A 26,286-nucleotide genomic window follows, 5' to 3' on the forward strand; every position below is an offset into this window, starting at 1 on the left:
AAACGATCAATCCGATGTGATGATTCCGTATAAATATGAAATATCGACCTGATTGATCTTTGAATGTTTAATCAGAAGATTCTAGTTACTTTAACTTGTTCAGGGACTATAAACACACTTCGTATTAATTCAGCCAGAGTCATGTTTAGTTTACAAAGATGAATTTATTCCTGTTTTCCTAAACTAATGATTATACAAGAAGAGGTATGGATGAAATGCTGGAATGGAGCTAGATGTTTTAACAAAACCTTTCTTGAGTATCTGAGAGAGATTGTGGCGTCTAGGTTGTGAAATCTATTTTGCTGTTTGTTTTGTAAACTAGAGATTTGTTTATAAAACCATCCGACACAATCTGTGTCGAGTCTATGCACCCTTGTGTGGAGATCCCCATGCAGATCCAGGGGGTCAGGAGGTCGAGCCAGACACTGCCGATGGCGTGGACCTCTGTTACCAGAACCCATTGATTCGCTCCGATACGACCCGTCTAGTCATGAGATATCTCCATGTGACGACAGGAAGCTGGAGTGCTTGGTTTGCGTCTAATGGGCTCGACACACCGGAGGCGACAAACGACCGCGATCAGCAAAATTTGTCGCTGTCGCTTTTATTACCTGACACACGGGAGGCGATCCGCAGCAGCGGCCAGCGGCAAAGCCGGCAAAATCGAAACTTCCATTGTTTTGTTTGGCTGTGTCAGGTTGGAGGGAATTGAGGTTATTTAAGTGGTTCAGAGTTAATAAAGTGGTAGATATGATGTTTCACAAGGTGCTGCTAGAGTTATGTGAAATCTTACTTCTGATTTTACTATATAAACATAATAATAATCAACTTCTCCTTCATGTTTGCTCGGAGATGTACGGAGCATCCTGTCCGCTCATTGGTCAGTGAATGAAACCTCCGTTGGTCCTCGTCCGAGCGACAGTGATGAAAAGTTGAAAATATTTCAACTTTCTGGGATCGCGTCCCTGGGTCGCCTGTGCACGACACGTGCATGAGCGCAAAATTTCACACGCACGTTTTTCGCGTTTCGCTTAGTAGGAGAGAGACCCGCGATTATCGCTTTGTCGCGCATGTCTCATTGAAAATGAATGGAGGAGAGGTGATGTCGCCTCCCGTGTGTCGACACATAAGGCTGTTTGGTGGCTCTTAAAAGGGCTGTTCTCGCAACGTTATGGAGAGGCTTTGACCTGAGGTCAAAAGAAGGATGGTTTAAAAATGCTTTTTTCAGCGATTTGGCCGGATCGGGAGTCAGCTAGAAACTGATTTAGCTCCGGAAACAATTCTGTTTTATCACCTGCCTTATTTATAAACGTGTCAAATCAGAATTTGACACGTTTGAGGGCTTTACCAAACATACCTCAGGAGTCACTCCTTCCTTCAGATATGAATATGGTTACATCTTTGTGTGAATGAGAATGTTTGACAGATGATGTGTGTGTGTGTGTGTGTGTGTGTGTGTGTGTGTGTGTGTGTGTGTGTGTGTGTGTGTGTGTGTGTGTCTGCCAGTTAAAGGTTACCTTCTGGTCATGTTGACGAAAATTTTGACCTGTGGTACGTCAAAAATCTACAGTTATTTAAAGTGGCTGCAGTAACCACGTTTTACCACAGGATGTCATTTTTACTTCATTTCTACATGATGCACCTTTAACCTAACATGCATTTTCTGGTCAGTCAGATGAAAGCATATGTTCTTGCTGGGTGGCTGCAGCTGGGATTTAAACCTGCAACCTTTTTGCAGTGAAACAACAGCCACCAGACTAGAGTGGCTCTTCTGTTCTGCCTCTGGTCTCTGACAGACTAAGCAGAATTTGTACAGAAAACAGTTTTTGGCACAACTGATCATGGTCCATCAGAATGTGGATAGCAAAAAAAAAAAAAACTAATTAATGATTCAAACAACAATAAATAAAAATTCTGTCTGGATGTTTCTTTTCCGACTCCTTCAGTTTTGTGCCCATGCAGGAAGGTCTGGCTGGGCAGTGATGGAGGAGGAGGAGGAAGGAGCATCTGTTGGATCCTGAAGCAAACTCAGGAGCATCCAAAAGTCCCCATCAGGTCTAGAGGTGACCTCTTGGTGGGCGGAGACTGTTGGGTCTGGATTATTAGGGTGTTTATAACATAGTTATTTGGGTTATTTCCTCCAATTAGCTAAAATATTTGTGACATTTGTACAAATTTGAACCTTTAAATGTAACCTTGTACAAACCTGATGATGGCTTTAACTTATTGTTTGACTCCGAAATTTTTTTTACATATTTTTTGTTTGAGTTCAGATTTTTAGATCTTGTCGTTTCTGAGGAAATATGGTTGGAAAATAAACATATTGTTTTTATTCACGAAGAGAAATCTTGACAATGAAATAAATAACTTTACATTCAGCACCTCATCAGCGTTCAGCACACACAGAGACACGCGCGCGCGCACGCACGCACTCGCAGATGGACTGTCTCCCGGAGCTCAGGGGGTGAAGGACGCCGTAAAGCGCAGCAGCTAATCGGATTTAATCGGTTAATTTGTCTCCGGTGGCCTCCGGAGGACAGGTAAACACGTCGCGGGTTGAGTTGAATCTGTAACTTTCCAGGATGAAACATGACCTGAGCACAAGGATAATGAAATAGACCAATCGCTTTTCGTTTTCATTACTTTGTAGAATAAAGTTAAAGTGCGCGCGTCCGTCCGGCTGGACCGATTTTGCGTTATTGCGCAGCGCCGCGCGCAGATTGAAGTCTGCTTCAAGTCTCTGAGACATCATGAGACCTCACCCTGGGTCCCGCAGTCCGGACCAGCATTCATGAGAGCCCGCTGGCCGCGGTGCTGTGGCCCGGACCGGGACGGAGCGACGGCGGAGCCGCGGCGGAGATGTCGGTCAACGTGAGCGCGGAGGCGGAGGCGGCAGGACGCAACGTGCCGGCGCTGCTGTTCGGTGTGCTTCTGATCGTGGTGATCACCTGCGGGAACGTGCTGGTGTGTCTCAGTGTGCTGACAGAGAAGGCGCTGAAGACCACCACCAACTACTTCATCGTGAGTCTGGCGGTGGCGGACCTGATGCTGGCGGTGCTGGTTCTTCCTCTCTTCGTTTACTCCGAGGTGAGACCGCACGGTTCCGTCTGGGTCAGGGTTGATCAGAGGGTGGCACAAAGCTGCGAGACCAGCATGCATCTTTAAGGTCAAAGGTCAGATGTTCTCCTTCAGGACGTGCTAGAGCAGAATTCATGGTTCCGGGTCCAGAAGCAGCAGACCATGCCTGACCCAACTGTCTGTAGAAGCCTCATCAGGATGCTGATGCTGAGTTTAACGCCCTTCTACAGGTCTCAGATCTAAATGGCTACTGGAGCCAACCAGAGTTAAAGGTATAATGTGGTTACTCACAGCAAGGAGGTGATTACTTTTCACATGCTAGTTCATTGTTCCCCTAAATAGATGAAATTATATTTGAAAGGTGCATAATGTGTTCACTCTGTGTTTGCTGCTCTGAGACTTTAATGACATAAAGATCTTTAAGAGGCACAAACACAGAATAGTTACGCTGAGATGATCAACAATCTGCAGCTGCAGGAGGTCTGAGTTATAAATATAATCAGTCCTACTTTATTCAGTTTAATATAATTCAGTTCATGGGATCAGAACTTAATTAGATATTCAACTGAAGAACTGCATCATTTGTTTCATATGAGCTGTGTGTGTGTGTGTGTGAGTGTGTATGTGTGTATGTGCATGTGTGTGTGTGTTTGTTTGTATGTGTGTGAGTGTGTGCATGTGTGTTTGAGTGTGTGTGTGCTTGCTTGTGTGTGTGTGTGTGTGTGCATGTGTGTGTGTTTGTTTGTATGTGTGTGAGTGTGTGCATGTGTGTTTGTGTGTGTGTGTGTGTGCATTTGTGTGTGTGTGTGTGTGTGTGTGTGTGTGTGTGTGTGTGTGTGCGTGTGTGTGCGTGTGTGTGTGTGTGTGCGTGTGTGTGCGTGTGTGTGTGTGTGTGTGTGTTTGTTTGTATGTGTGTGAGTGTGTGCATGTGTGTGCGTGTGTGTGCGTGTGTGTGTGTGTGTGCGTGTGTGTGCGTGTGTGTGTGTGTGTGTGTGTTTGTTTGTATGTGTGTGAGTGTGTGCATGTGTGTGTGTGTGTGTGTGTGTGTGTGTGTGTGTGTGTGCGCGTGTGTGTGTGTGTGTGTGTGTGTGTGAGTGTGTCTGTATGAAAAGAGCTAGCACTCACCACGAGCTTATGTTTATCATAACAGAAATCCATTTTCACACAAGATTAGAGACGGTGGGCTTAATAAACTGGGTTAACGGCCCAAATCCTTACACCTCGTGTCTAGGGCCAATTTGTAAAACCTCAGTTTTGGTTTCTTTGAAATACAGAAAGTTTGCAGACATCCATGACTTAACCGCAGCCTTACACTCCAATCATTTTGCTGCACATCATGTTTTTTCACAGCTAAGTGACCTCTGAGGAACACCGCATGTCAGGGATCATTTATGAGCTTTTACTTTATTTCCTCTTGAAAACATCTTTTACAGCCAATTTAAAGTGAGTCAGAAAAACACGTTTCATATCAAACAACTTTGAGCTGAAACTTGTTGCAAAGGTGACCACACTGATCAGAGGGAGAGGCTGTGGAGGATTATTTATAGGTGCATGCACACGTTATGTCTGAAGGTGTTTTAATTATTTAAGTTTGCTCCCATTTATTAACTACATAATTTTTCCATTTTCATTCAAAGGCAGACATAACTTCATTATTAAAGATAAAAGCTGCCAGTTTCTCCTCCGGTGTTGTGGGAACTTGTGTGTTTCTGTTAGAAATGCCTCCAAGGAAGAGCGGGGGCAGATCCAGCATACATGAATCCATGGAGCTCCGGGAGTTGACGTCACTTCTCCCGGCATGCAACAGTTCAAATCGAAACGGCGCCATATTGGCATGCAGAAGCCGGCAGCTGGACTATTTGTTATTGTCAGAAACTCAAACGGGAAATATGGTAGATTCCTGTTGTGCCCCAGGATGCAGAACAGTCGTGGACGACATGAGGAATGAGCCATCTACAGGATTCCCCAAGACCTGGAGCACCGCAAACGTTGGATCATTGTAATAAAACGCACTAGTGACCGGGCTAAAATGAAACTGTGGGATCCCGAGAGTAAAGGTTTTCACTTATGCAGCGACCGCTTCATATCAGGTACTTAAACCAACGATTCCTCAACTGTGTATGATATTTATTTTAAATGCTTTTATTACGATTCTTAGTGGCCTTCCTAAACTTATTTTGGCGTGGCTTTTTCTGTCTTATTACTCATAGCAACAAGTAAACATCACGTAAAACGTTTCCTCGTGTTTCTGCGTGCTGCCGTTTACGTGTTTCATGATCACAGCAATTAACCGGCTAAGCTGTATTTCATTTTTAAGCAATGGTTGATTAATTGCCAGATCACACATAAAAAGCACTTTGGATTGCTATTATATGTCTCACCGAGACAGATCTCAGACAGATCCTGAGACGCTCCTGCCTGACATTTTTATTTTATTCACGGAAAAAAATCAGACTACTGTAGTGATTACTCTTGGTGTTCGGTTTATACATTCAAACAGCACAGCACTCTATTTAAACTACTTACGTGTAAATCTGTTATTTGTCCATCCATCCATCCATCCATCCATTTTCATCCGCGTATCCGGAGTCGGGTTGCGGGGGCAGTTGCGTCGAGAGGCCCAGACTTCCCTCTCCCCAGCCACTTGGGCCAGCTCCTCCGGGGGAATCCTGAGGCGTTCCCTGGCCAGGTCTGGTAAGAAGTCCGCTCCGATAGCTTCTGGCGTTTTTAAAAAGTATCCCAGGGGCACGGTAAGGGTCGATGTTTAGTCTATTTAATTTCTGACTATATAAAACGATTTCTTCGGTTTTAAAGTGTGAAGTAAACTCCGACGAAGTAAAATCCAAGCCGATCCCGTTCATTTTGTTTACCTTTGTTGACTGCCAACATGGTGTCTACTCTCTGAGAGTCACGTGACGTCCGGAACTCTATACATCCACTTTTAAATAATGGAGTAAAAATGCTTGTGTGAACTCTAAAACTCCTGCCCTCGTGTGACAGGAGGTGGAACTGACACACACACGTTTGAAACTCGCTGTCATAAATCAGTGTGTTTTATCCCTTGTTGACCTCAGAGAGAGCCAACTGTTGGAGGCAGAAAAGGGCCTCATCATCAATAAAACCCAGAGTAAGCCAGCTGGTCTTTGTCTCACAGAGCTCAGGGGACAACAGCCAAACACAACCTCAACATTGCTCTTTAGGTCGCTTTCATCTGGGGTCAAAAGTTCAAGCCAGTGGGAAGTTCAATCTCACCATGAATAGAAGGAAACAAACAACAGCGCCGGCATTTGTAATTGGACACTGGCGGCAAAACAAAGAACAAAGCCAGTAGACAGGAGCGACCCAGAAGTCATTTCCTGTTTTCCAAATTTGCTGTAGCAGCTTTACGGGCTGATACTGGTTTCTGATTTCTCTGAGCTGCTCAGAAAACAAATAAGGAAGATCCTTATTGTTTGTTGAAGTGAAAACATTTGAAGAGAAAAACACTTTTTGCTGTTGTTGTTCAACAACCAGGAAAACATGTGGGATGTTTATTGCTGCTTGGTGTGTTCACAGACTGAGACGTGAGCAGGAATTTTGAGTTTCTGATCGAGTCGTTTGATCATGCTGAGATCTGGCTGATTCTGATCACCACTCGACTTTAGTGCATCTCACACTTGTGTTTTAACATTTTCTTTTGTTTTATTCATTAAACAACATCTTTTAAATTCTGAACAAATATGAAGGAACACGACCCTTCCTATCAGTGGGGATTTCATTCAAGTTTAACTCAGAATTTGTAATTCTACATTCCAGTTTCACACAGAAAAATGAGCTTCTTCTGCTGGGGCTTTCAGTTGGAGTGAACATTGTAGACATGTTTCTGTCTTCCAGTTCCAGGACGGTGTGTGGACCCTCAGCACCACCATCTGTGACGGGTTGATGACCATGGATGTGATGCTGTGCACAGCCTCCATCTTTAACCTCTGTGCCATCAGCGTCGACAGGTCAGCGCTCAACCTCTACAGGTGTATCAGAGGATAAACCCACTGGGGATGTGACCATAGGTGTGTGTGTGTGTGTGTGTGTGTGTGTGTGTGTGTGTGTGTGTGTGTGTGTGTGTGTGTGTGTGTGTGTGTGTGTGTGTTAGGGCAACACATTCTCACACCCAATGCGTCAAAATATGACGCATGTGACCAAGCCTCAATATATGACGATTTGGGATGCCCTAGCGCGTCAGGAGATGACGATCAGGGACAAACTGCTGACGCAGCGTCCCAGAACATTGGTGTCTGACGCCGGTGGTGAGACAGACATTAGAACTACTTGTGAACTACTTAACCTTCCCCTCACCCCAATCCTAACCTTAAGGTCACAGTTTATGAACCTTAAGGTTAGGATTGGGGTGAGGGGAAGGTTAAATAGTAGAATAATGTCCGTGTGACCGCGCGCGTCAAATAGTGACGCCAGCGGAGCCACGTGAACCACAGTGTCCCTGATCGTCATCTCCTAATGTTCTAGGGCATCCCAAATCGTCATATATTGAGGCTTGGTCACATGCATCACATTTTGACGCCTTGGGTGTGAGAATGTGTTGGTTAGGGACAAGGTGATCCATGGTTGTTGCAGGTTTGAGTCATAAAGAAAACAATAACCATACAACCACTGGGAGTAGTTTCAGGTTAAATGTTTCTTGGTCTGTCATTAAAGCAGAACCCAGAGCAGAACTTGTGTCTCCTGGGACACCATCCTGGTACACGACACGTGTCTCTAAGGTTCACAGCCAGTCTGGTCCCCAAACCTCTCCCCAGTGGAACACGTGTAGAGCCAGCTCAGATGTCATCCTGCAGGTTCTCCGAGGCAGCTTGGCTTAGGATGGGGTACGATGGTTGCGTGACACCAGAATAAAGGGGGTGCCAGGCTCTATTCTATGTTTTATTTTAGTTTGTTATTAAAGGTGAACCCTTAGCAGCGTGAAGGACAAACTGAATAGATGAAATGACTTGTTCCATCATTTCAGAGCTGTGGGTGATGTGACTCGTTCAGCCCAGGAGACAAATCCGTTAAAGGCCATCTATCCAATTACCTAAAGTGTAGCCAGGGCCACACGAGTTCAGCAGGTCAGATAGGCTGGAGCTAGACCATTCAAGACCATCAGAAGGATATTTTACCCAACAGGAAACCAGTTTAGTGATACAGGTGTTGGTGGTGGACTGGTCGCAGTTTTTTAAACCAACTGGAAAATGGTGACAAGTGAAGCTGCATGGATCCAGCATTGAGGTGGTGAAGGTGTAACAAAGGTAAGAGTCACCTCAAGGTGTCTTCAGAGGAAACAAGGCATCTGTTAAACGTTACGGCTGATATAGACGGACATTTTTGATGTGATTTGGGTTAAAATGTGCAGCAGAGCCAAAAAGATCAATAAATAAATACTAATATGGTGGCTTAGTGTGTCGTAGTGGGAATGGATAAGATATCTGTGTGTAAACCATCCCACTGAGCCAGTGAAGTACAAACATCCTGTCTTACTGGAACACACAGCTCCCACTCACCTCAGCAGCAGCTGTGTCAAAAGATGGCCGCCACAGCTAATTAGCATTAGCCAACACAACAATGGCTGGAGCTGCCCCGGGGCGCCCTGACAGAGGCGAGGCTGCTATAGACATCCTCTGTCGGGAGCCGGGATCGAGCTGCAGCCTTCCGATTGTTCTACCTCTGAAGCTACTGCTGCCCCGGCAGGTCTCACCTAATCCGTTTAATGGTTGCAATGACATTTTATTGGGAAAAAAAAGATAGATTACAGGTGAAACAGGAAAATGGGAATCTGGTGCAAAAGTCCATTAATGTCAGTAATCCATTTGAGACTGAGAGACCATCTAATGGCTCAGGAACCTCTGCAGGTGTTCAGGATTCATTACCTGATCAGAGTGTGACACTTTGAGTCTAGAGTATCGAACCTTTTCACAATTTTCTGATTGAGTTTTTGAATGTGTGTTTTTCATCAGCGATGATAACTATTACGGCTCAAACATCTGGATTTACCTGGAATCAATCCGACTCATCTATTAGTTTTCCTTTTTAAGTTGAATTACTGACTTTAATGAACTTTTGCACCATTGTCAATATTTTTTGTTTATCTCTGTTAAGCTAGAGAAAATGTCAAAGTTTGACCAATAAATGTTCTGAGTCGCCGTTGTTTACATGATGTAGGACACGACCCTGTGGATGCTCCAGAACAGAACAGAGCTGCCCAAAACCTGCAGCATCAGTCACGGGTATCTGGCTTAGGTATGGCAGCATGTCCAGTCACTGAGGCTGTAATCTAAACTAGACCATCAGGAAAGGCTGTAACCTGTTCGGTAGCGGTGGTATTTGAGCCCGAACCACACAGTTAAACCCTGCCAGAGCCCCGGCAGTCACAGAACTTGGTACCAAAGCTTTAGGTCATCCAGATGAAGGTCTTCCTGCAGAAACCTCTCAGGTAAAACCCGGAGATCAAAGTTCACTTAGGGACTCGTTTGAATCGACCTCATGTCTGGGTCGTTCAAGAACATTGTGCAGTAGCTCAGGTGGTAGAGCGGGTTGCCTCATGATCGGAGGGTCATGGGTCCGATTCCAGCTCCTGCCAGGGGTATCCTGCTGTTGTGCCCTTGGGCAATACACTTCACCCAACTTGCCTGTGTTAGTGGTGGTCAGAGGGGCTGACGGCGCCAAATGGCAGCTTCACTTCTGTCAGACCACCCCAGGGCGGCTGTGGCTACAAGTAGCTTACCATCACTAGCAGTGTGTGAATGCGAGAGTGTGTGAAAGCGTCTTTGGGTGTCTAGAAAAGCGCTATATAAGTTCAATGTATTATTATTATTATTATTATTATTATTATTATTGTAAATCTGAGCAATTTGTCACCAAGACAATAAACCTCATCCATCAGAGTCAGACATTCATCACAGTTAGCTTACTGATGTGGAAATACTTTGATGTTTGTGTTTTTACTTCTAAACGGAGAAGGACAGAAGGGTCAGCCCATCGGCTGTACCTAACCCTTAACCCTTAACCCTAACTCACTGAGATCTAAACTCTAGGCTGGCTCAACCTGCGCTGCCTCTCCAATCACACAGACGTCTCCAGCAGATGTGATTTGGATGGAGAGCAACCAGGCTAAAGTGGAATGATGATGGTGATCTGAAGCTTTTTTTAAAGCAGCCATTAGCATAAGTGGAGGACAGAGTCTGAATAATTCAGGAGACTCAGCAGCAAACATGTCTTTCAGGGCTCCAGAGAGCTGGAGTGGGAAGTCTGCTGGTTGTCTGAGAAAACGGACCTGTTGGTGCTTGTTTGTGACAGAAGTACGCTACGAGGCTCCGCGGAGTTCACTCACACATGAATCTAACACTAAACATTTCTAATAAAGGTGTTGGTTGGTTCAGAGTTCATTGTTAGTTTTGTAAAGCTGAATGTGAGGCACATGTGGGAATCTTCTTTGGTGTGTTCTTGCCGTGTTGAAATTCTAATTCCATCTTTTAGTTCTTTTTAAAACACAGCCTGACGAAGTTTGCAGCCGCAAATGAAAAGTTGCAGGTAAATAAAACCTTTCTGTGTTTTAAAAAGAACTAAAAGATGGAACATGTGAGAATCTTTTAAGGAAAACAAAAGCCTCAGGCCCAATCCCAATGCTCGCACTGCACCGTACGCAGGTGTTCCCTGCGCAGGTGCATCCTACACAGGTGCGCCTTACGCAGGTGCGCCCTACACAGGTGTTCCCTACGCAGGTGCGCCTTACACAGGTGTTCCCTACGCAGGTGCGCCCTACACAGGGTCACACTACGCAGGTGCGCCCTACACAGGTGCGCCTTACGCAGGTGCGCCCTACACAGGTGTTTCCTACGCAGGTGCGCCTTACGCAGGTGCACACTAGGCAGGTGCGCCCTACACAGGTGCGCCCTACACAGGTGTTCCCTACGCAGGTGCGCCTTACACAGGTGTCCCTTACGCAGGTGCGCCCTACACAGGTGCACACTACGCAAGTGCGCCCTACACAGGTGCGCCCTACACAGGTGCGCCCTACACAGGTGTTCCCTACGCAGGTGCGCCTTACACAGGTGTTCCTTACGCAGGTGCGCCTTACGCAGGTGCACACTACACAGGTGCGCCCTACACAGGTGTTCCCTACGCAGGTGCACCCTACGCAGGTGTTCCCTACGCAGGTGCACACTACGCAGGTGCGCCCTACACAGGTGCGCCCTATGCAGGTGTTCCCTACGCAGGTACGCCCTACACAGGTGCGCCCTACGCAGGTGCGCCCTATGCTAGTGCGCCCTACGCAGGTGCGCTGTAAGGCTTCGAGTGTGTGGTGCACAAGTGTGCAATTAATTGCTAAATTGTGACCGGGAGCATCTGCACCTGTTTTCCAGCAGTAATGGATTGTGGGTAATACCCTTCACCAAATAGCATAAGTGAAGCACGTAAGTGTGGAAGTGCGAGTGTTTGGATTGGGCCTCAGTTGGAAGCGTGTCCCTTCCTCAGTGTGGGAGCTGGAGGTAGCCGTGAGGTGGAGTGATCTTTCCAGTTATGATGAGATATTATGATGTGTCGAGGATGTTTTATCCTTCCTATCTTTTTATTTTCATTTTGTATGTTTATAGTATCGATTTTGAAATAGAATAATGGTGGTTCAGTGACTTTCAGGGGCTCGTGTCCCGTCTCTCTCACCTGCTGCAGGTTCATTGCTGTGTTGATTCCTCTCAACTACAACAGGAAGCACGTGGACCTCCGTCAGATGGTTCTGCTGGCAGCCACCTGGATACTGGCTCTCGCTGTAGCCTCGCCCATCATGTTTGGCATCAATGACGTGCCTGGTCGTGATCCCAGCGAGTGTAAACTGGAAAATGACGATTACGTCCTCTATTCCTCTGTGTGCTCCTTCTTCATCCCCTGTCCCATTATGCTGCTGCTGTACTGTGGGATGTTTCGTGGACTGCACCACTGGGAGGAGGCCCGCAAAGCCAAACTGAGGAGCAGCATCCAGGCCTGTCGCAAGCTGCAAGAGGCTGCAGCCTCCCTGCCTCCTCTGGCCTCACTGCCACCCCCACTGCCGCCCATCATAGAGAGGGAACAATCAGATGTACCAGATGAGCCGTCCACTGTCCCGTTAACGGACCAGCCTCAGCAGTCAGAGTGCAGGGCCAGCCTTGTGCCAACGGTGAGCTTTGCAGAGATCAAGTTCAACCCAGATCCTCACAAACGGAAAAGGGCTAAGATCAACAGTCGTGAGAGGAAGGCTATGAAGGTGCTTCCTGTTGTTGTTGGTGAGTTTCTGTCTTGTAGAAACAAATCCACTGAGTCATGAAATAGGACGTTGTGTCTACTCTGTGTTTCTACTGCAGCAGCTGGCCCAACACAGCTCCTCCATCGTTCGAGGGAGGGTCCCAACATTAGTTTAAGCTACAATCCGGAGTGACAATACCATCCAGTGGCTGACAAATGTCAGGCGTTCTTATCACTCCTGTGTTTATGGCCAGGAAAAAAAACGCCTTGTGGTTGATGGTAATCCCAATCCTGATAATTTCATCCCAAGAATTATTCCATATAAAATGTAAAAATAAAAATCATCATTCAAAGTCTAGATAAGGGGATTTCGATCAGATCGGGTACATCAAAACCATTGGGTTCTGCAGCCCTTTCACGAATTATTCTCATTCATCTTTGTATAAACGAAACAAATCACAACAAGTATTGATGGGCAACATTTAGCAGTTTTCAGAATAATTTTCTACATGTGCACCTCGGTGAATAGCGACCAAGACAGAAAGAAAATGGTTGGATTTTCAGAAACCCACACGGAGAGACTCAGATAAAGAGAAAACAATCAACAGCTGTGCTCGATAGCAAAACAAATAAATCACAGTTTGGAGAACCTATTCAAATTATATTTTTCATTGTTGTTTTGTAGCTTTAACTTTCAGGCCCCAATTAATAAGACCTTACTAGCTCAGTAGTAACCATTTGTTTGGGATAGCTCTCGTTTTGGGCCGGCTGTGTCTCTTGATTCCTGGCTGAAACGGGAGTGATCAGGCTGGGGATTGATATGCACACGGCTAGGTTGGTTTTCTGGTCTTTTGGAGCCTTTACCTCTATTATAACCTCATTGGTTCACTCGTCCTCTACCATGGACATGCGGATTAGAGGGGCAGACACGTGAAAAGTGGCCCCAGCCACCGCAAGCCCAACAAGTGGGAGGTTGGGAGTAGTTTTGTGGTGTCCACTCTCTCTGGGAGCTGCGGCTGCTCCCTCGGGGCTTAAAACTTCCCTTTGTGTAACCCTGATGGTAATACACAGTTCCTACGGTTATTTCTGGTTTAACAATCAGTTCTTCTTCAACCGGGGCTGAAGGTTCTGGAGGTTGAGCGAGAGTCTGTGTGCCCTGGAAAGGCGGGGGTGGAGATGATGTGAGGGGCTTTAATTCCATCTCTCGTTTATCAACTGACGCTGAGTTGCCCATTATTTATAAAGTTGCGTTCACTGGTTTTGTGAAGAAATCTGGAAGGACACCGGTAAACTCTAAAATGAACAGTATTAAAAATAGAATCAGGCTGGTGGCGAAGGCAAAAAATCACAGTCATCTTTTCAGAGAACATTGAAGCACCGGAAGACCGGCTTTTTCCCTCCTCACACACACACACACACACACACACACACACAGAAACTTCACCAGGCACCTCCTGACACACACACAGACACTGAGCCCCCCCCCCCCCCCCCCCCACACACACACACACAGAAACCAGACAGAGCCCACAGCCATACAACACACAAACGTAACCACAATGCGACAAATACAAAAACCAATGGCGTAAACACAATCAACAGCTTGATCACAATGAACAAAACCACCAAACCACAAACCACTCGCTTCTACAGACCATGAAAAATAGATGGTCCAATTATGATTTGATATTTTCGTGATTAAACACTATAATTTTGATTTTGATTTCCTTCATTTGAGCCAAATATAGCGGTGATGGTATTTTACTTCAGTACCTCCGCAGAACCTTAAAAAACGTTTAATAATCAAAGCGACAGTGTGATTTCTGTGTTCTTTGTCAGCACAGCGGTTGCCAGCACTGTGTCGCGTGGATATAGTGGCCGCTTTAACGCAGCTCTTTTTATTTAGTGACCGCTATCCAAATGTAGCGGCTTTTTCCTTTTGTCCTGCTTATTCTGTATTTTTACCACCGAGCTGGTGTACTTTATAATCCTAGGGGTAGGACTGACTAACGCGAGTCAGTCTCGTTTACAGCCCGTTCCGCGTGGCAGTTGGTACAGCTTTTTTATTTCACATTTATTTCACGCTGTATTTAACCAGAACCGGCTCAATACCCGACTCCCCGTCGGGGCTCGAAGCATCTTTCGAGCCTGAATAGCAGGACAGAATCACACTTGCCAAATAACGTTATGAAAAGGTGCATATAAAAAAGGGTACTCCACCCCCCCCCCCCCCACCCCCCACCCCCGTGCGCTTGGATTTCACCCAGAAAACCGAATGCACGAGAGCCGTGGCGGAAGACGTCCTGCGGAGCTAGAACAGCCGGCTAGCGGAGCAATTCAGTCCGCTGGGCTTTGAGAAAGGCGGCACGCCACGCCGGCTCCCCGGAGAAAGCCCCCCACGGCTGGCTCTGTGCGGTTGGTCACGGCACCAAAATGTTGGGTTATTTTGTATTAAAACCAGGTCACCTTATGAGACGTCAAACGCACAGAGGACAGAAGATTAGAGCAATATTGTTCAGTTTACTTTTCAAAGGGAGAAAGGTGAAGCAATGATCATATAGACCCATAAGCTTGGTTCACACAGTCTAAGAGAACATTCGTCCTCTGAGGGTTTTTATTTACAAAGCACATCACATCACATTCCTAAACTGCTACGTAGAGAATCAGGTGAAAAGCTGTTTAACGTAGGGAGTAAAAACATTGTCACAGCTCCCCCATACGAAACCAGGTGCATTCAGTTAACATTTTATTTCCCATGGGAGTATAAACCGATAACACAGAACAGCATGGTCTGAGGAAGGTCGTTATCCTCCCTGTTGAGACGGGAAAGCTGGCAAAGAATAACACTTGCATTTAATGAAGCAACAGGTGTTTTTACTTAAAGATTTTAAGCAGTAATGTTAGCAAAAAACACTTTTTCCCTATCACGCCTCTTGCTTATGAACGCACACCTCTAGCCTGCTAATGGAGCTAAAACAAAATTCCATCTCAACCTCCGCGGGTGGTCTCATCTTTCCAAGGGTCCTCTACCAGAGGCCTGGGAGCTTGAGGGTTCTGCAGTACCTTAGCTGTTCCTAGAGCGGCACTTTTCTGGACTGAGATGTCTGATGTTTTTCCTAGGATCTGCTTTAGCCTCTCCTCCAGTCTGGGGGTCACTGCCCCGAGTGCCCCGATGACCACGGGTACCACCGATGTCTTCACTCTCCAGGCGTTCTCAAGTTCTTCTTTGAGGCCCTGGTACTTCTCTAGTTCTCGTGTTCCTGATGTTGCATCACTTGGTATCGCCACATCAACCACAACAGCTGTCCTCTGTTGTTTGTCCACCACCACAATGTCCGGTTGGTCCACCATCACCATTTTGTCAGACTGGATCTGTAAGTCCCAACAGGAGTTTGGCTCTCTCGTTTTCTTCCACTGTAGGGGGTGTTACTCACTTTGACCTTGGGGCTTCCACTCCATACTCTGCTCAGATGTTTCTGGGCATGATGCCAGCCACTTCCATTTATGCTTTCCCTGCCAGCATCTCTGTTACGGATCCTGGGCTCCCGCACCTTAAATGGCCCTGTTCTGCTCCCTCCTTGCTGTTCAGGACCTTGGACAGGTCCTCCGTCAGGCTGGCCTCCACCTCGGTCCGCCCACTCTGCCCCAGCTGCGGACAATCTATCGCTGATGAGACGCTCTTAAAAAGACTCCCGATTCCGTTTCTCAGTGAGAGATTCACAGACCTAAAAACTCTGTCTTTCTCTCCTCGGCTAGATTCGTGTAACATGTGTGATATTGAGTAGCATTGACGAGAGTGTGGATATTCGTATTTAGTAATCGTTTGTTCGTGCCGAGATCCCGTTTTGATTCTGCCCCAGTGAGGCCTTTTTTCGTTGTCGTTTTCAGCTTTATAGCTCGCTTTTCGTTAATACCCCTTTAGAATATTGATAGCCGTTGAGTTTTGGTTTATAGTTAATTCCGGTTCGTTGTTTTGAGTTATCTCCGTTGTGTGTTTTGTTTAGACTGAATGTGGATTTTTCCAGTCGAGGACTGTGATTTTTGGTTAAAATCTGTAAAATAAACCCCTTTTATTTACTCTCACCCCTCCTTTTCCGCATCAGCTTTTATGTTACCCCTTGCCACAACACCAAACACCTAGGGTTTGTAACAAACTCACACCCTGCAGTTATGTGGTGGACTGTCTCAGGGGCTTCTAGCCTACGCCTTGGGTCTTGTTGTCATGGTCTGCGTCTGCTTTTCCCCTCATGTGTCTCCTTGTGTTCTCCATCCCTTTCTAGGTTCTCCTTTTGTGTCTCCTAGCGCCCTCATGTGTCCTTTGTCTGTGTCTCATTTATGTGTCTCTTTGTGTTCTTCATGTGTCTCCTATTTGCAGCCCTCCAGATCATTCCTCCCAGGTCCTGTGTTCCTTCGGTCATCCCCAGCCCCTCCAGGTGTCCCTTCACATTCTGTGTCCTTGTAGCTCCAGCCCTTTTTGTCCCCAGCTCCCTCCTGGTTTTCTTCATGAATCTTAGTCTCCCCACCATAGTTTCTATAGGTCTTTTATTTCAGTTGTGTGTGTGTGTGTGTGTGTGTGTGTGTGTGTGTGTGTGTGTGTGTGTGTGTGTGTGTGTGTGTGTCCTTCCCCAGTCAGGTCTGGTGTCCTCCCCTGCTCCTTTCTGCTCCTCCTCCCGGTTATTGTTTTCACCTGTGCCAGTTCCCCACACACCTGCTCCTCGTCTGTGTATAAAACCCTGTCCTTGTTGCAGTGCTGTGTCGGTCCATTGTGCTTCTGTCATACTCTTCCCGTGTTATCTCTAGTGTTTCCAGTGCTTCCAGTGTCTCTTGAGTTTCTAGTGTTTTTGGATCTCCAGTTCAGCTTTGGATATTTTTGGTTTTTGTCTCCAGCCTTTTGGATTTATTTTATTTTTGGTTCATCCTAAATAAAAGATTTTTCTTAATTTTCACTCCTGCCTCGTGTCATCCTGGGTATCTGCATTTTGGGTCCTAACCACCTCCTTGCTCATATCGTGACACTTGTCTGGTGTGGTAGATCTTGGCCTCTGTTGCTCTGGTTCAGGGCCTGTTCATGTGCAGCCACGATGGGAGCCTCTGTGCTGTCCTTCAGACCAGCTCTTTCTAGCTATTGGTTGGATTTCTTGATATCAGCCTCTTCAGTTATCTGTCTGTGGTACATCTCATGTAGGGGTTTGGGATGGTAAATCCATTGTCTGAGACGTTCACTGAGAATGCCATCTGTTGGGACCTTGTCCTTGATGTACTTCTGGATCTTGGATGTTTCATCCTGGACAGTGGCTCTCACACTCACTAGTCCTTGGCATCCTTACTTATGGCTAGTGTACAGTCTCAGGGTGCTGGATTTGGATGAACCCTCCATGCAATACGTTGCATTTACTGACAAGTACAACATAGGAAATTCCATACATCACATCACATACTTCATAAATAATTTCTGAATCAACCCATCACTTTGGGGCACTTTCAGTACTAACGTGAATTGGATGCATAACACATTGCTATGGCTAAAGGTAATAGATAGATTCACAGCATCCCTGTTAAAAATGACAAGGAACGTAATTTTAAATAAACAACCAACAGTACTTTATCTGGGACTCAGCTTTAGCTCTGAAGAACACAACTATGCCACTAGACATGCTACAGAAGGTAGGTTTATTCTACCCAAAGTTAAAACAAATAATGGAAAAAGAACTTTGGTATACAGAGCAATGTCTGGTTGGAATGCTTTGCCCCATTGTTAATGCAGCTAACATCAAACATCAGTTTAAGGTCAAATTAAAACAGCATTTAATGAGAGATTAGGAAATGATACCAAGAAAATGAATGAGATTTATTATGTCTGACTGACTATGACCTGAGAATAATTGTGTGTGTGTGTGTGTGTGTGTGTGTGTGGGGGGGGGGGGGGGGGTATTTTATTGATTTTGTTGTATATATTCAATGAGCATTATTATACATGTAAAAATGTTGTATTGAATGACATCGACCCAGCTGTACAAGTTACAGCTAACGGGGATCGGAATAAATGAGAAGTGAGAAATCATAATATTTGTTATTTCCTCCGTCTATCCCACAACCTAACAAAATAAAACCAGGCTTGGCTGTTAAACAGGATGTGCTTTAACTCCTATAAACACGAGTAGATAAACTCACACGGCTGGACTCAGTTATAGTTCAGCTCAAAATTCAAAACTAGAATTAAAGAGCCTTTTCAACTTATTCTTACTTTGTACAAACATAAGTCAACATAAGGCAGCATCAGGCTGTGGGGATGCTTTTCTTCAGCAGGATGGAGCTAAAGACAGGACAGTCCTGGAAGAAAACTGTTGCCCTAAACACACAGCAAGAGCTACAGTGTGGCGCTTTAGATCAAATATTCACGAGTTAGAATGACCCAGTCAGAGTCCAGACCTAAATCCCAGTGAGCATCTGAGGTTGGACCTGACAACTGCTGTTCACAGACGCTCTCCATCCAACTGTTTCAGTCTCTATGTGTGCAAAGCTGATAGTCGTACCCCTAAAGACTGCAGCTGTAACTGCAGTGACTCTACATTTTGATGCATTTGTCAGTATTCTCACACCATCCTAGAACCATAATGACACCCACCTTGTCGGACCCACACAGCTCCAGCTGGACCAGTTCCACAACCAGAACTTCATCAATGCAACGCATGTTTAAATGGATTTTTACAATTTTACAATTCCCACTATCCTGATGCTCCATGGGAACTCTTACTGAGGTATAAAGTGTGATGTAACAGGTGATGGCAGGAACCTGAGCTCCTCTCTGCCACCTCTGATTCCTGTCCAAGGCCCTCACACTTCTCTCAGAATGGGTCAGTCTATTAATAGCTGTGCAAGTGCTTCCCTTTGGAACTGAGTGGCTAATCCCAGAAGCATCATAATCTGCAATCCAATTATTATGTAGAGCCTGGTCAAACAGGTGTGCAGGTAATACTCATGAACCTGTTTCATTTGCTTACCTGAAAGTACAAGGGGTAAAGACCACCTGCAGGAACGAACACTAGCTTTTAGGGTTTGGATTGGCTGAATTTTTCATTTTAAAGCCTCTAGCAGGTTTTGCTTGTTGTGACATCACCACTGATGTTTGTAGGTAACGTAGAAGGACTGACAGGGAAATAGGTGAACTTGTTTTGTTACTGCAGGAAATGTAGGGCCTTTGTTTCCAGTAAGTCCCTTTCTTCAACACGTACAGCCAACTCCCCCATGAACTGATTAGCGTAGCGATGAATACATCACGCTGCTGCTCTGATGGGTACGAGTGCTGGCCAGTTGTACTGAGACCCCCCCACCCCCACCCACCCAACTGGGTTGTTTCAGTGGGTCAGGACAGGACATAAGATGGCTTCCCAGGCTAGAAGGAACCAGCTCCGTGTTCATGTTCATACATGTCAGGTAGCTCTTGCTTGTTGACTTTTTTATTCAACCACTCTGGACACTAGACTCATCACTTTGACTAGACAAGGAGCTGAAAATGTTGACTCTTTTAGTGTTAGCTGCAAGGAGCTGTAACTCCCTCGTCCAGAATCCTGGAATCTCCATCCTTCCATCCATTGTTGGCTGCTTATCCAGCTTCAGGTCGTGAGGGCAGCAGCCTAAGCAGGGAGGTCTAGACTTCCTTCTCCCCAGCCACTTGGGCCAGCTTCTCTGGGGGAATCCGAAGGCGTTCCCTGGCCAGCTGAGAGACATAGTCCCTCCAGGGTGTCCTCTGATTTCCTTTAGGCCTTCTCCCAATTGGAGACTCAAACATCTTTTATAGAAGAGAGGACATGCTCAACCATCACGTCACAAACACGAGAAACAGCCACATGACCCCACCCTAACCCCTCATCCTGGTGTTTGTGGCTATCCTGGTGAAAGATTTTTGTTGGAGTCATACAAAGAGGAAAAACCTGCTTAAGACCCACTTGTTCCTCTCCTCCTGCAGGTGCTTTTCTCTTCTGCTGGACCCCCTTCTTTGTTCTCCACATACTGCGGGCTCGGTGCCAGGACTGCCACATCCCGCCGGCCCTGATGAGTGTCGTGACCTGGCTCGGATACGTCAACAGTGCTCTAAACCCGGTCATTTACACCATCTTTAACACAGAGTTCAGGAACTTCTTTAAAAAGGTCCTGCACAGCTGCTGCTCCTAGGAATGGGTTAGGGATCCAGAGACATGGATCCAACCGGGGGACTTCTGAGAGCCCGGTGGTTCGCGGTCTTCAGTCTGTTGGGCTCGGCTTTTCTGAGGTTTTTATTTTTCTACATTTAATGACAGCAGCGTTTGTTTATTAGGCCCGAGCAGCGAAAGCGCTGCGAAGGCCTCTTGTTTTTGCTCTGATTATTATTATTTTTTGTTATTCCGTGCCCCCTTTGAACAGCTTTTTGGGGACCTTAACATACCCCAAAACTCACAATATTTTGCACACTTGTCAGGCCTGGTGAAAAATTTGATATTTTAAAGGTCCCAAAAAAATCGCAAAGAAAATGGCTGAACAGCGCCCCCTACAAAGTGAAAAAAACCCCTCTCCATAAAGCTTAGTTTATCGTACAGTTATGAAATTTGGTACACTTGTAGTACTCAACAGTCCGCACAGAAAAGTCTCTTGCAACCATGGTCAATATCAAACAGGAAGTCGGCCATTTTGGGTTGAAATGGCGATTTTTTGCCGTTTTTGCCGTTTTTAGGGTCCGTTTCTGATTGGATTGCTCGATCATTTTTCGCACGATCGTCTCAAAAATTGTGTAAAATTGCTCAGAAGGGATGGGCGAACAAAATGAGATAAGGATTCTGAGTTTTCGTATATGTTGAAGGGGCGGAGCCAGGCCTCGAAGTTTGACTACTCGCCAAAAATATTTAAATTGCTATAACTTCATAACTGAATGGAATAGAGTTACCAAACTTTCTGTGGTCATTCGTCATCCACCCACAAAGTAAATTGAAAGGTCGGATGATGACATCACACAAGCCCCGCCCCCTCAGGACCAAAAAGATCAAGTTTTACTGTGAAAGGTCCCAAATTGCCCCATTTCACTTAATCACCACAAATTTGTAGCTGGTAACTCAAGACAAGTGGGGGTTGCTTGGCGTCACTTTATGGGAGTTTTCGGCAGAGGGCGGGGCTGTGGTGGCGCGGCGAATTCAGGCGTACCGCCTTGGCCTTACGTTTGCCTCCCATTTCGTCATTTCCAAAGATATCGTCACGAAACTTCTTGTGAGTGATCCTAGTCCGGCCCCCCAAAAGATCTGATGTGAACATCTGGTGGGCGTGGCCTATTTTCTGAAATAGCGCCCCCTAGGACCATTAAAACTATTAGCCCCAAGCCATGCTAAATTTGGTACACTAATGTGGTGTCTCAGGACCTACAAAAAAGTCTCTTGGAGTCAAGTTCAAAGTCGCACAGGAAGTCGGCCATTTTGGATCAAGTACGCGATTTAGTGGTTTTCGCACACGTTGTTTGGAGAGTGATGCTCCGTCGCCCTTTTCACCAATCTCCTTCAAACTTCTGCTATATACCCTTAAGACATAGGGGAAAAAATTCAACCGTCGGATTTTTCAAAAGTTGAAAGGTGTGGGCGTGGCTAAGCCTCAAACTTTGACCTGTCGCCACGCTACTCTTTTTTTCACAGCTCCCTACTGGACTCCTTTTACCCAATCACCAGGATTCTGTGGCAAACAGCAGTAGACAAGTTGAGGTTACTTGGTCTCCAGTACTGGCAGGTTTTGAAAAAAGGCGGGGCTTTGGGACCATGGCGAAAATCGCCATCACGCCATGGAAATACGTTTGTCTCTCATTTCTTCAGTTATCGTGATATTGCTACGAAACTTCTGGTGAGTGATCCTAGTCTGAGCTCCAAGAGAAATAGACAGCTGAATTTTGTGGGCGTGGCCTATGTTTTGAAATAGCGCCCCCTAGGACCATTTAAACTATTAGCCCCAAGCCATGCTTTGACTGAGGATTACGAAATTTGGTACACTAATGTGGTGTCTCAGGACCTACAAAAAAGTCTCTTGGAGTCAAGTTCAAAGTCGCACAGGAAGTCGGCCATTTTGGATCAAGTACGCGATTTAGTGGTTTTCGCACACGTTGTTTGGAGAGTGATGCTCCGTCGCCCTTTTCACCAATCTCCTTCAAACTTCTGCTATATACCCTTAAGACATAGGGGAAAAAATTTAACCGTCGGATTTTTCAAAAGTTGAAAGGTGTGGGCGTGGCTAAGCCTCAAACTTTGACCTGTCGCCACGCTACTCTTTTTTTCACAGCTCCCTACTGGACTCCTTTTACCCAATCACCAGGATTCTGTGGCAAACAGCAGTAGACAAGTTGAGGTTACTTGGTCTCCAGTACTGGCAGGTTTTGAAAAAAGGCGGGGCTTTGGGACCATGGCGAAAATCGCCATCACGCCATGGAAATACGTTTGTCTCATTTCTTCAGTTATCGTGATATTGCTACGAAACTTCTGGTGAGTGATCCTAGTCTGAGCTCCAAGAGAAATAGACAGCTGAAGTTTGTGGGCGTGGCCTATATTCTTAAATAGCGCCCCCTAGAGCCATTAAAACTTTCAGCCCCAAGCCATGCTTTGACTGAGGATTACGAAATTTGGTACACTAATGTGGGGTCTCAGGACCTACAAAAAAGTCTCTTGGAGCCAAGCGTAAAGTCGCACAGGAAGTCGGCCATTTTGGTGCAAGTACGTGATTTAGTGGTTTTCGCACACATTGTTTGGAGAGTGATGCTCCGTCGCCCTTTTCACCAATCACCTTCAAACTTCTGCAATACACTCTTAAGACATAGGGGAAAAAATTCAACCGTCGGATTTTTCAAAAGTTGAAAGGTGTGGGCGTGGCTAAGCCTCAAACGTTGACCTTTCGCCATTACTTTACTTGACTTAATAACTCCCATGTGCATGATCAGATCTTTTTCGAACTTTGTCTGTGTGATCATTGACCATATCTGTAAACAATGACAATGTGGACAGCTGACATCACCTAAGCCCCGCCCCCTGACTACAGGAATTTATTTTTTATGCTGAAATGCCCATATTTGTCCCCTCTAATTTAGTCAACATGACCCTAAGGTCATGCACTGTCTTCATGATGCTGTAATGACCATTCAGATCTGATAGCTTTCCAGAAAGGGAGGGGCTTTGATGCCATGGCGAATTCTGGCGTAACGCCGTAATCTTAATATTCAATTTAATGGTGAGCTCAGAGGGGATGCTGAGTCAGGGTGAGGTGCAGACTAGGAGGCCATTCGCGGTTTCTGGTGTCGGGGTGGTTGACGTTTCTGTTCTGTCAGACGTGCACTGGTGCGACGGCAGACCGGAGCGGCGCGGAGCTGCGAGGGCCGAACGACGCTGCTTGCAGCTTTAATGTTTTTTTGTTATTCTTTTCTGTGACGGAGCGTCAGACAGAACAAACAGCTCAGGTGATCTGTAACATGTGGTTAATTTTATATGTTCAAACTTATCTTTTCAAAATAAAGCTCATCTTGTGTGCAAATGGTTTAAAAATGCTGAACTTAGTTTTATTATGTAAACTACATGATCAGATATTGTCATCCTGGCTGGACGCAAGGATCAGAGAGGACTTGGTATTGCCTTCAGGGCTGAGGGGGTCTAATCCAAATGGTCTTCTACACTTTATTCCTCCATCAGCTGCTAACAGAAACAGGAAACACTCTGGTCAGAGAAAACCACGCAGAACATTTGCATTCATGGATTCGCCCATTGTTGACTCACGAGGAGCATCCAGTTTAGCATGTTGGGGCAGAGAATGTAGCTGATAGAAGCTAATCGTTAGCATTAGCAACTCTACCACAGAGCAGAACTCCTAAAAGCTTGTGTAATTTATGGAGATAAAATATCAACATTGCAAAGCACACAGGGTCAGTGGTGCAGTCACATTTGGTGTTAGCCAATCAGAGGAGAGGTGCCTGAATACCAGGAATAATAATGAGTAAGACTCCAAACACAGAGCCCACTGCATTCAAACAACAAGTGAATGGGAACTTCATTAAAAAGAGGAACAACCCTGCGACAGATTGTTCACCATCACTAATAACCGCTATCTTAAGATCTAAGGTTAGGAAAACTTTCCCCCAGCTCTTTATTCGGCATGTTCCCCTCGCCGTGTGTGATCAGAACTGAAAACAAGCATCTTGTCCTCAGATGAACTGACATGTTCTGGGGGAGAGCTCTGACCCAAGACATGCACAATCGAACTCGGACTCAGGTAGGTTACAAGATAAAAGTCTTTGTTTACATAAACTAGAACTCAGGAACGGGAAGTCCAGTGAGAGAGGGGCTGGGAGCTGCGGTGGCGTCAGAGAGGCTAGACTGGGTTGGATGAGGGGAACGTGAACAGTGAAAGAGATCCTCACTTAGTAGGAGGGAAGGAGAAAAGGGAGAGGAGGGAGGAGCACTGGTCCGGGCTGACGTGGCCCTGAGCGGTGAATGGGTGAGCGGGGAGGTTGAATGAAGGAGATGTGGCCTGGTGGAGCTTCCTGCTGAGTTTATGGTCAGGAGCTGAAGGTCTAGAGGATAATCCAGAGAGAACAATCTGAGCTGAGTCTGAGCTGAAGACCGAGAGACAAGAAGGTTAAAAGGCGTTCTGAGTACCAAAACGGAGCAATCGTCAGGCGAGTGTGGGGTGTCTCCTGCCTCCTCTTATACCCCCATGCTGATGATGGTGAAATCAGCTGTGTGCTCCCTCCACTCCGCCCACCTGAAGCAGACGGAGCTGAGAGAAGGGTGACTCACCTCAGACCGTGACATGAATGTTATCTCCTACATGAAGACAAATTGCAATAAATCGGTTTTACTGGAAAAAAATCGGTTGTTAGTGAGTTCAGTTTAAAACTTTTCTGGTAAACTTATTTTAGAAAACTGGATTTCTTCCATCAGCTGAACCAACTGAGAGAAACGTCGGTTAGCCATCACATTATGACGCTTTTTTATTTGAGCTCTTTCTGTGTGTTTCAACTTTCAGCAGCAGCAGCACACAGACCTTGACTTTGTATTTTAATAAACCCAAAAACTTCCTGATGGGTGCCTCAGCATTCACAGCAGTAGAGGTGATGCTCGGTGAAATGTTTGCATCATGATCGGCTCTTATTATTTGCCAAGTTTTCTCATTCCTGGTCCAATCTACCTTCTACTACACGTCTTTCACAATCAACCAACCCTCTGCTTCTTGGTTGGACACGTTTGGTGGACACAAACATACATGCAATGCAATTCTGGTCAACTCAGTTTAGTTAGGTCGTGTATGTGTTATTGAATCAAACATGAGGTGAGACATTTCTGCCTCCACAGAAATGCTCAGTCACAATCACTCTGCTTCTACATCTTATGGAAAACAATCATCCAGGGCCTCATTTATCAAGCTTGCTTACGCACAAAACGGGGTCGGAAAACTGCGTAAGCAACTTTCCATGCAAACTGTGGGATTTATAAAAAGAAAACGTATTGGAAAAATGTGCGCAACTTTAGGTTGACTAAGGACCTGGCTTACGCACATTTTGGACATGGAGAGCACCTGCAGCGCTGCTGCTGAGAAGGATAACATTATGAAATCCTGCAGCATTATCGTTAGTTTAAATTGAAGAATTAAAACTCAAATTTTAAACTTGTCTTTTCATTGAACTGAAACACAGACAAACGGATATGATCGTCAGTTTATCGATGAAAACAACCTTTGAGTCTTCTTATCTCTATAAAATTTGGTTATTAATTTGTAAAAATTAATATTCCAGATTATTATGTAGAATGGTTCATCTTTCATAAAAGAGCCAACAACCATTATGCTACAGGTAAAAGAATTACATTCATTTTATAAACTACATACCTGACTCTGTCTGGATTAATACGAAGTGTATTTCTGGTCCCCAAAGAAGCAAAGAACCCTAGAATCCTCCGATTCAAAGATCAATCATCCTACATA

The 26,286-nt window shown here is 45.6% G+C and overlaps 1 protein-coding gene across 1 annotated transcript; it reads left to right on the plus strand.

Moving 5' to 3' along the window:
* The first annotated feature begins 2,440 nt into the window (after positions 1-2,440).
* drd4a (dopamine receptor D4a) lies at positions 2,441-24,584 on the plus strand. Its single transcript, XM_015975612.3, has 4 exons — positions 2,441-3,087; positions 6,952-7,064; positions 11,776-12,362; positions 20,288-24,584. Exons 1-4 carry the CDS (start codon positions 2,860-2,862, stop codon positions 20,491-20,493), a joined length of 1,134 nt encoding a protein of 377 aa, XP_015831098.1. The 5' UTR covers positions 2,441-2,859; the 3' UTR covers positions 20,494-24,584.
* The last annotated feature ends 1,702 nt before the right edge of the window (positions 24,585-26,286 follow it).

The sequence above is a fragment of the Nothobranchius furzeri genome, chromosome 14 (assembly GCF_043380555.1).
Source record: "Nothobranchius furzeri strain GRZ-AD chromosome 14, NfurGRZ-RIMD1, whole genome shotgun sequence".
In the NCBI taxonomy this organism is placed as follows: domain Eukaryota; kingdom Metazoa; phylum Chordata; class Actinopteri; order Cyprinodontiformes; family Nothobranchiidae; genus Nothobranchius; species Nothobranchius furzeri.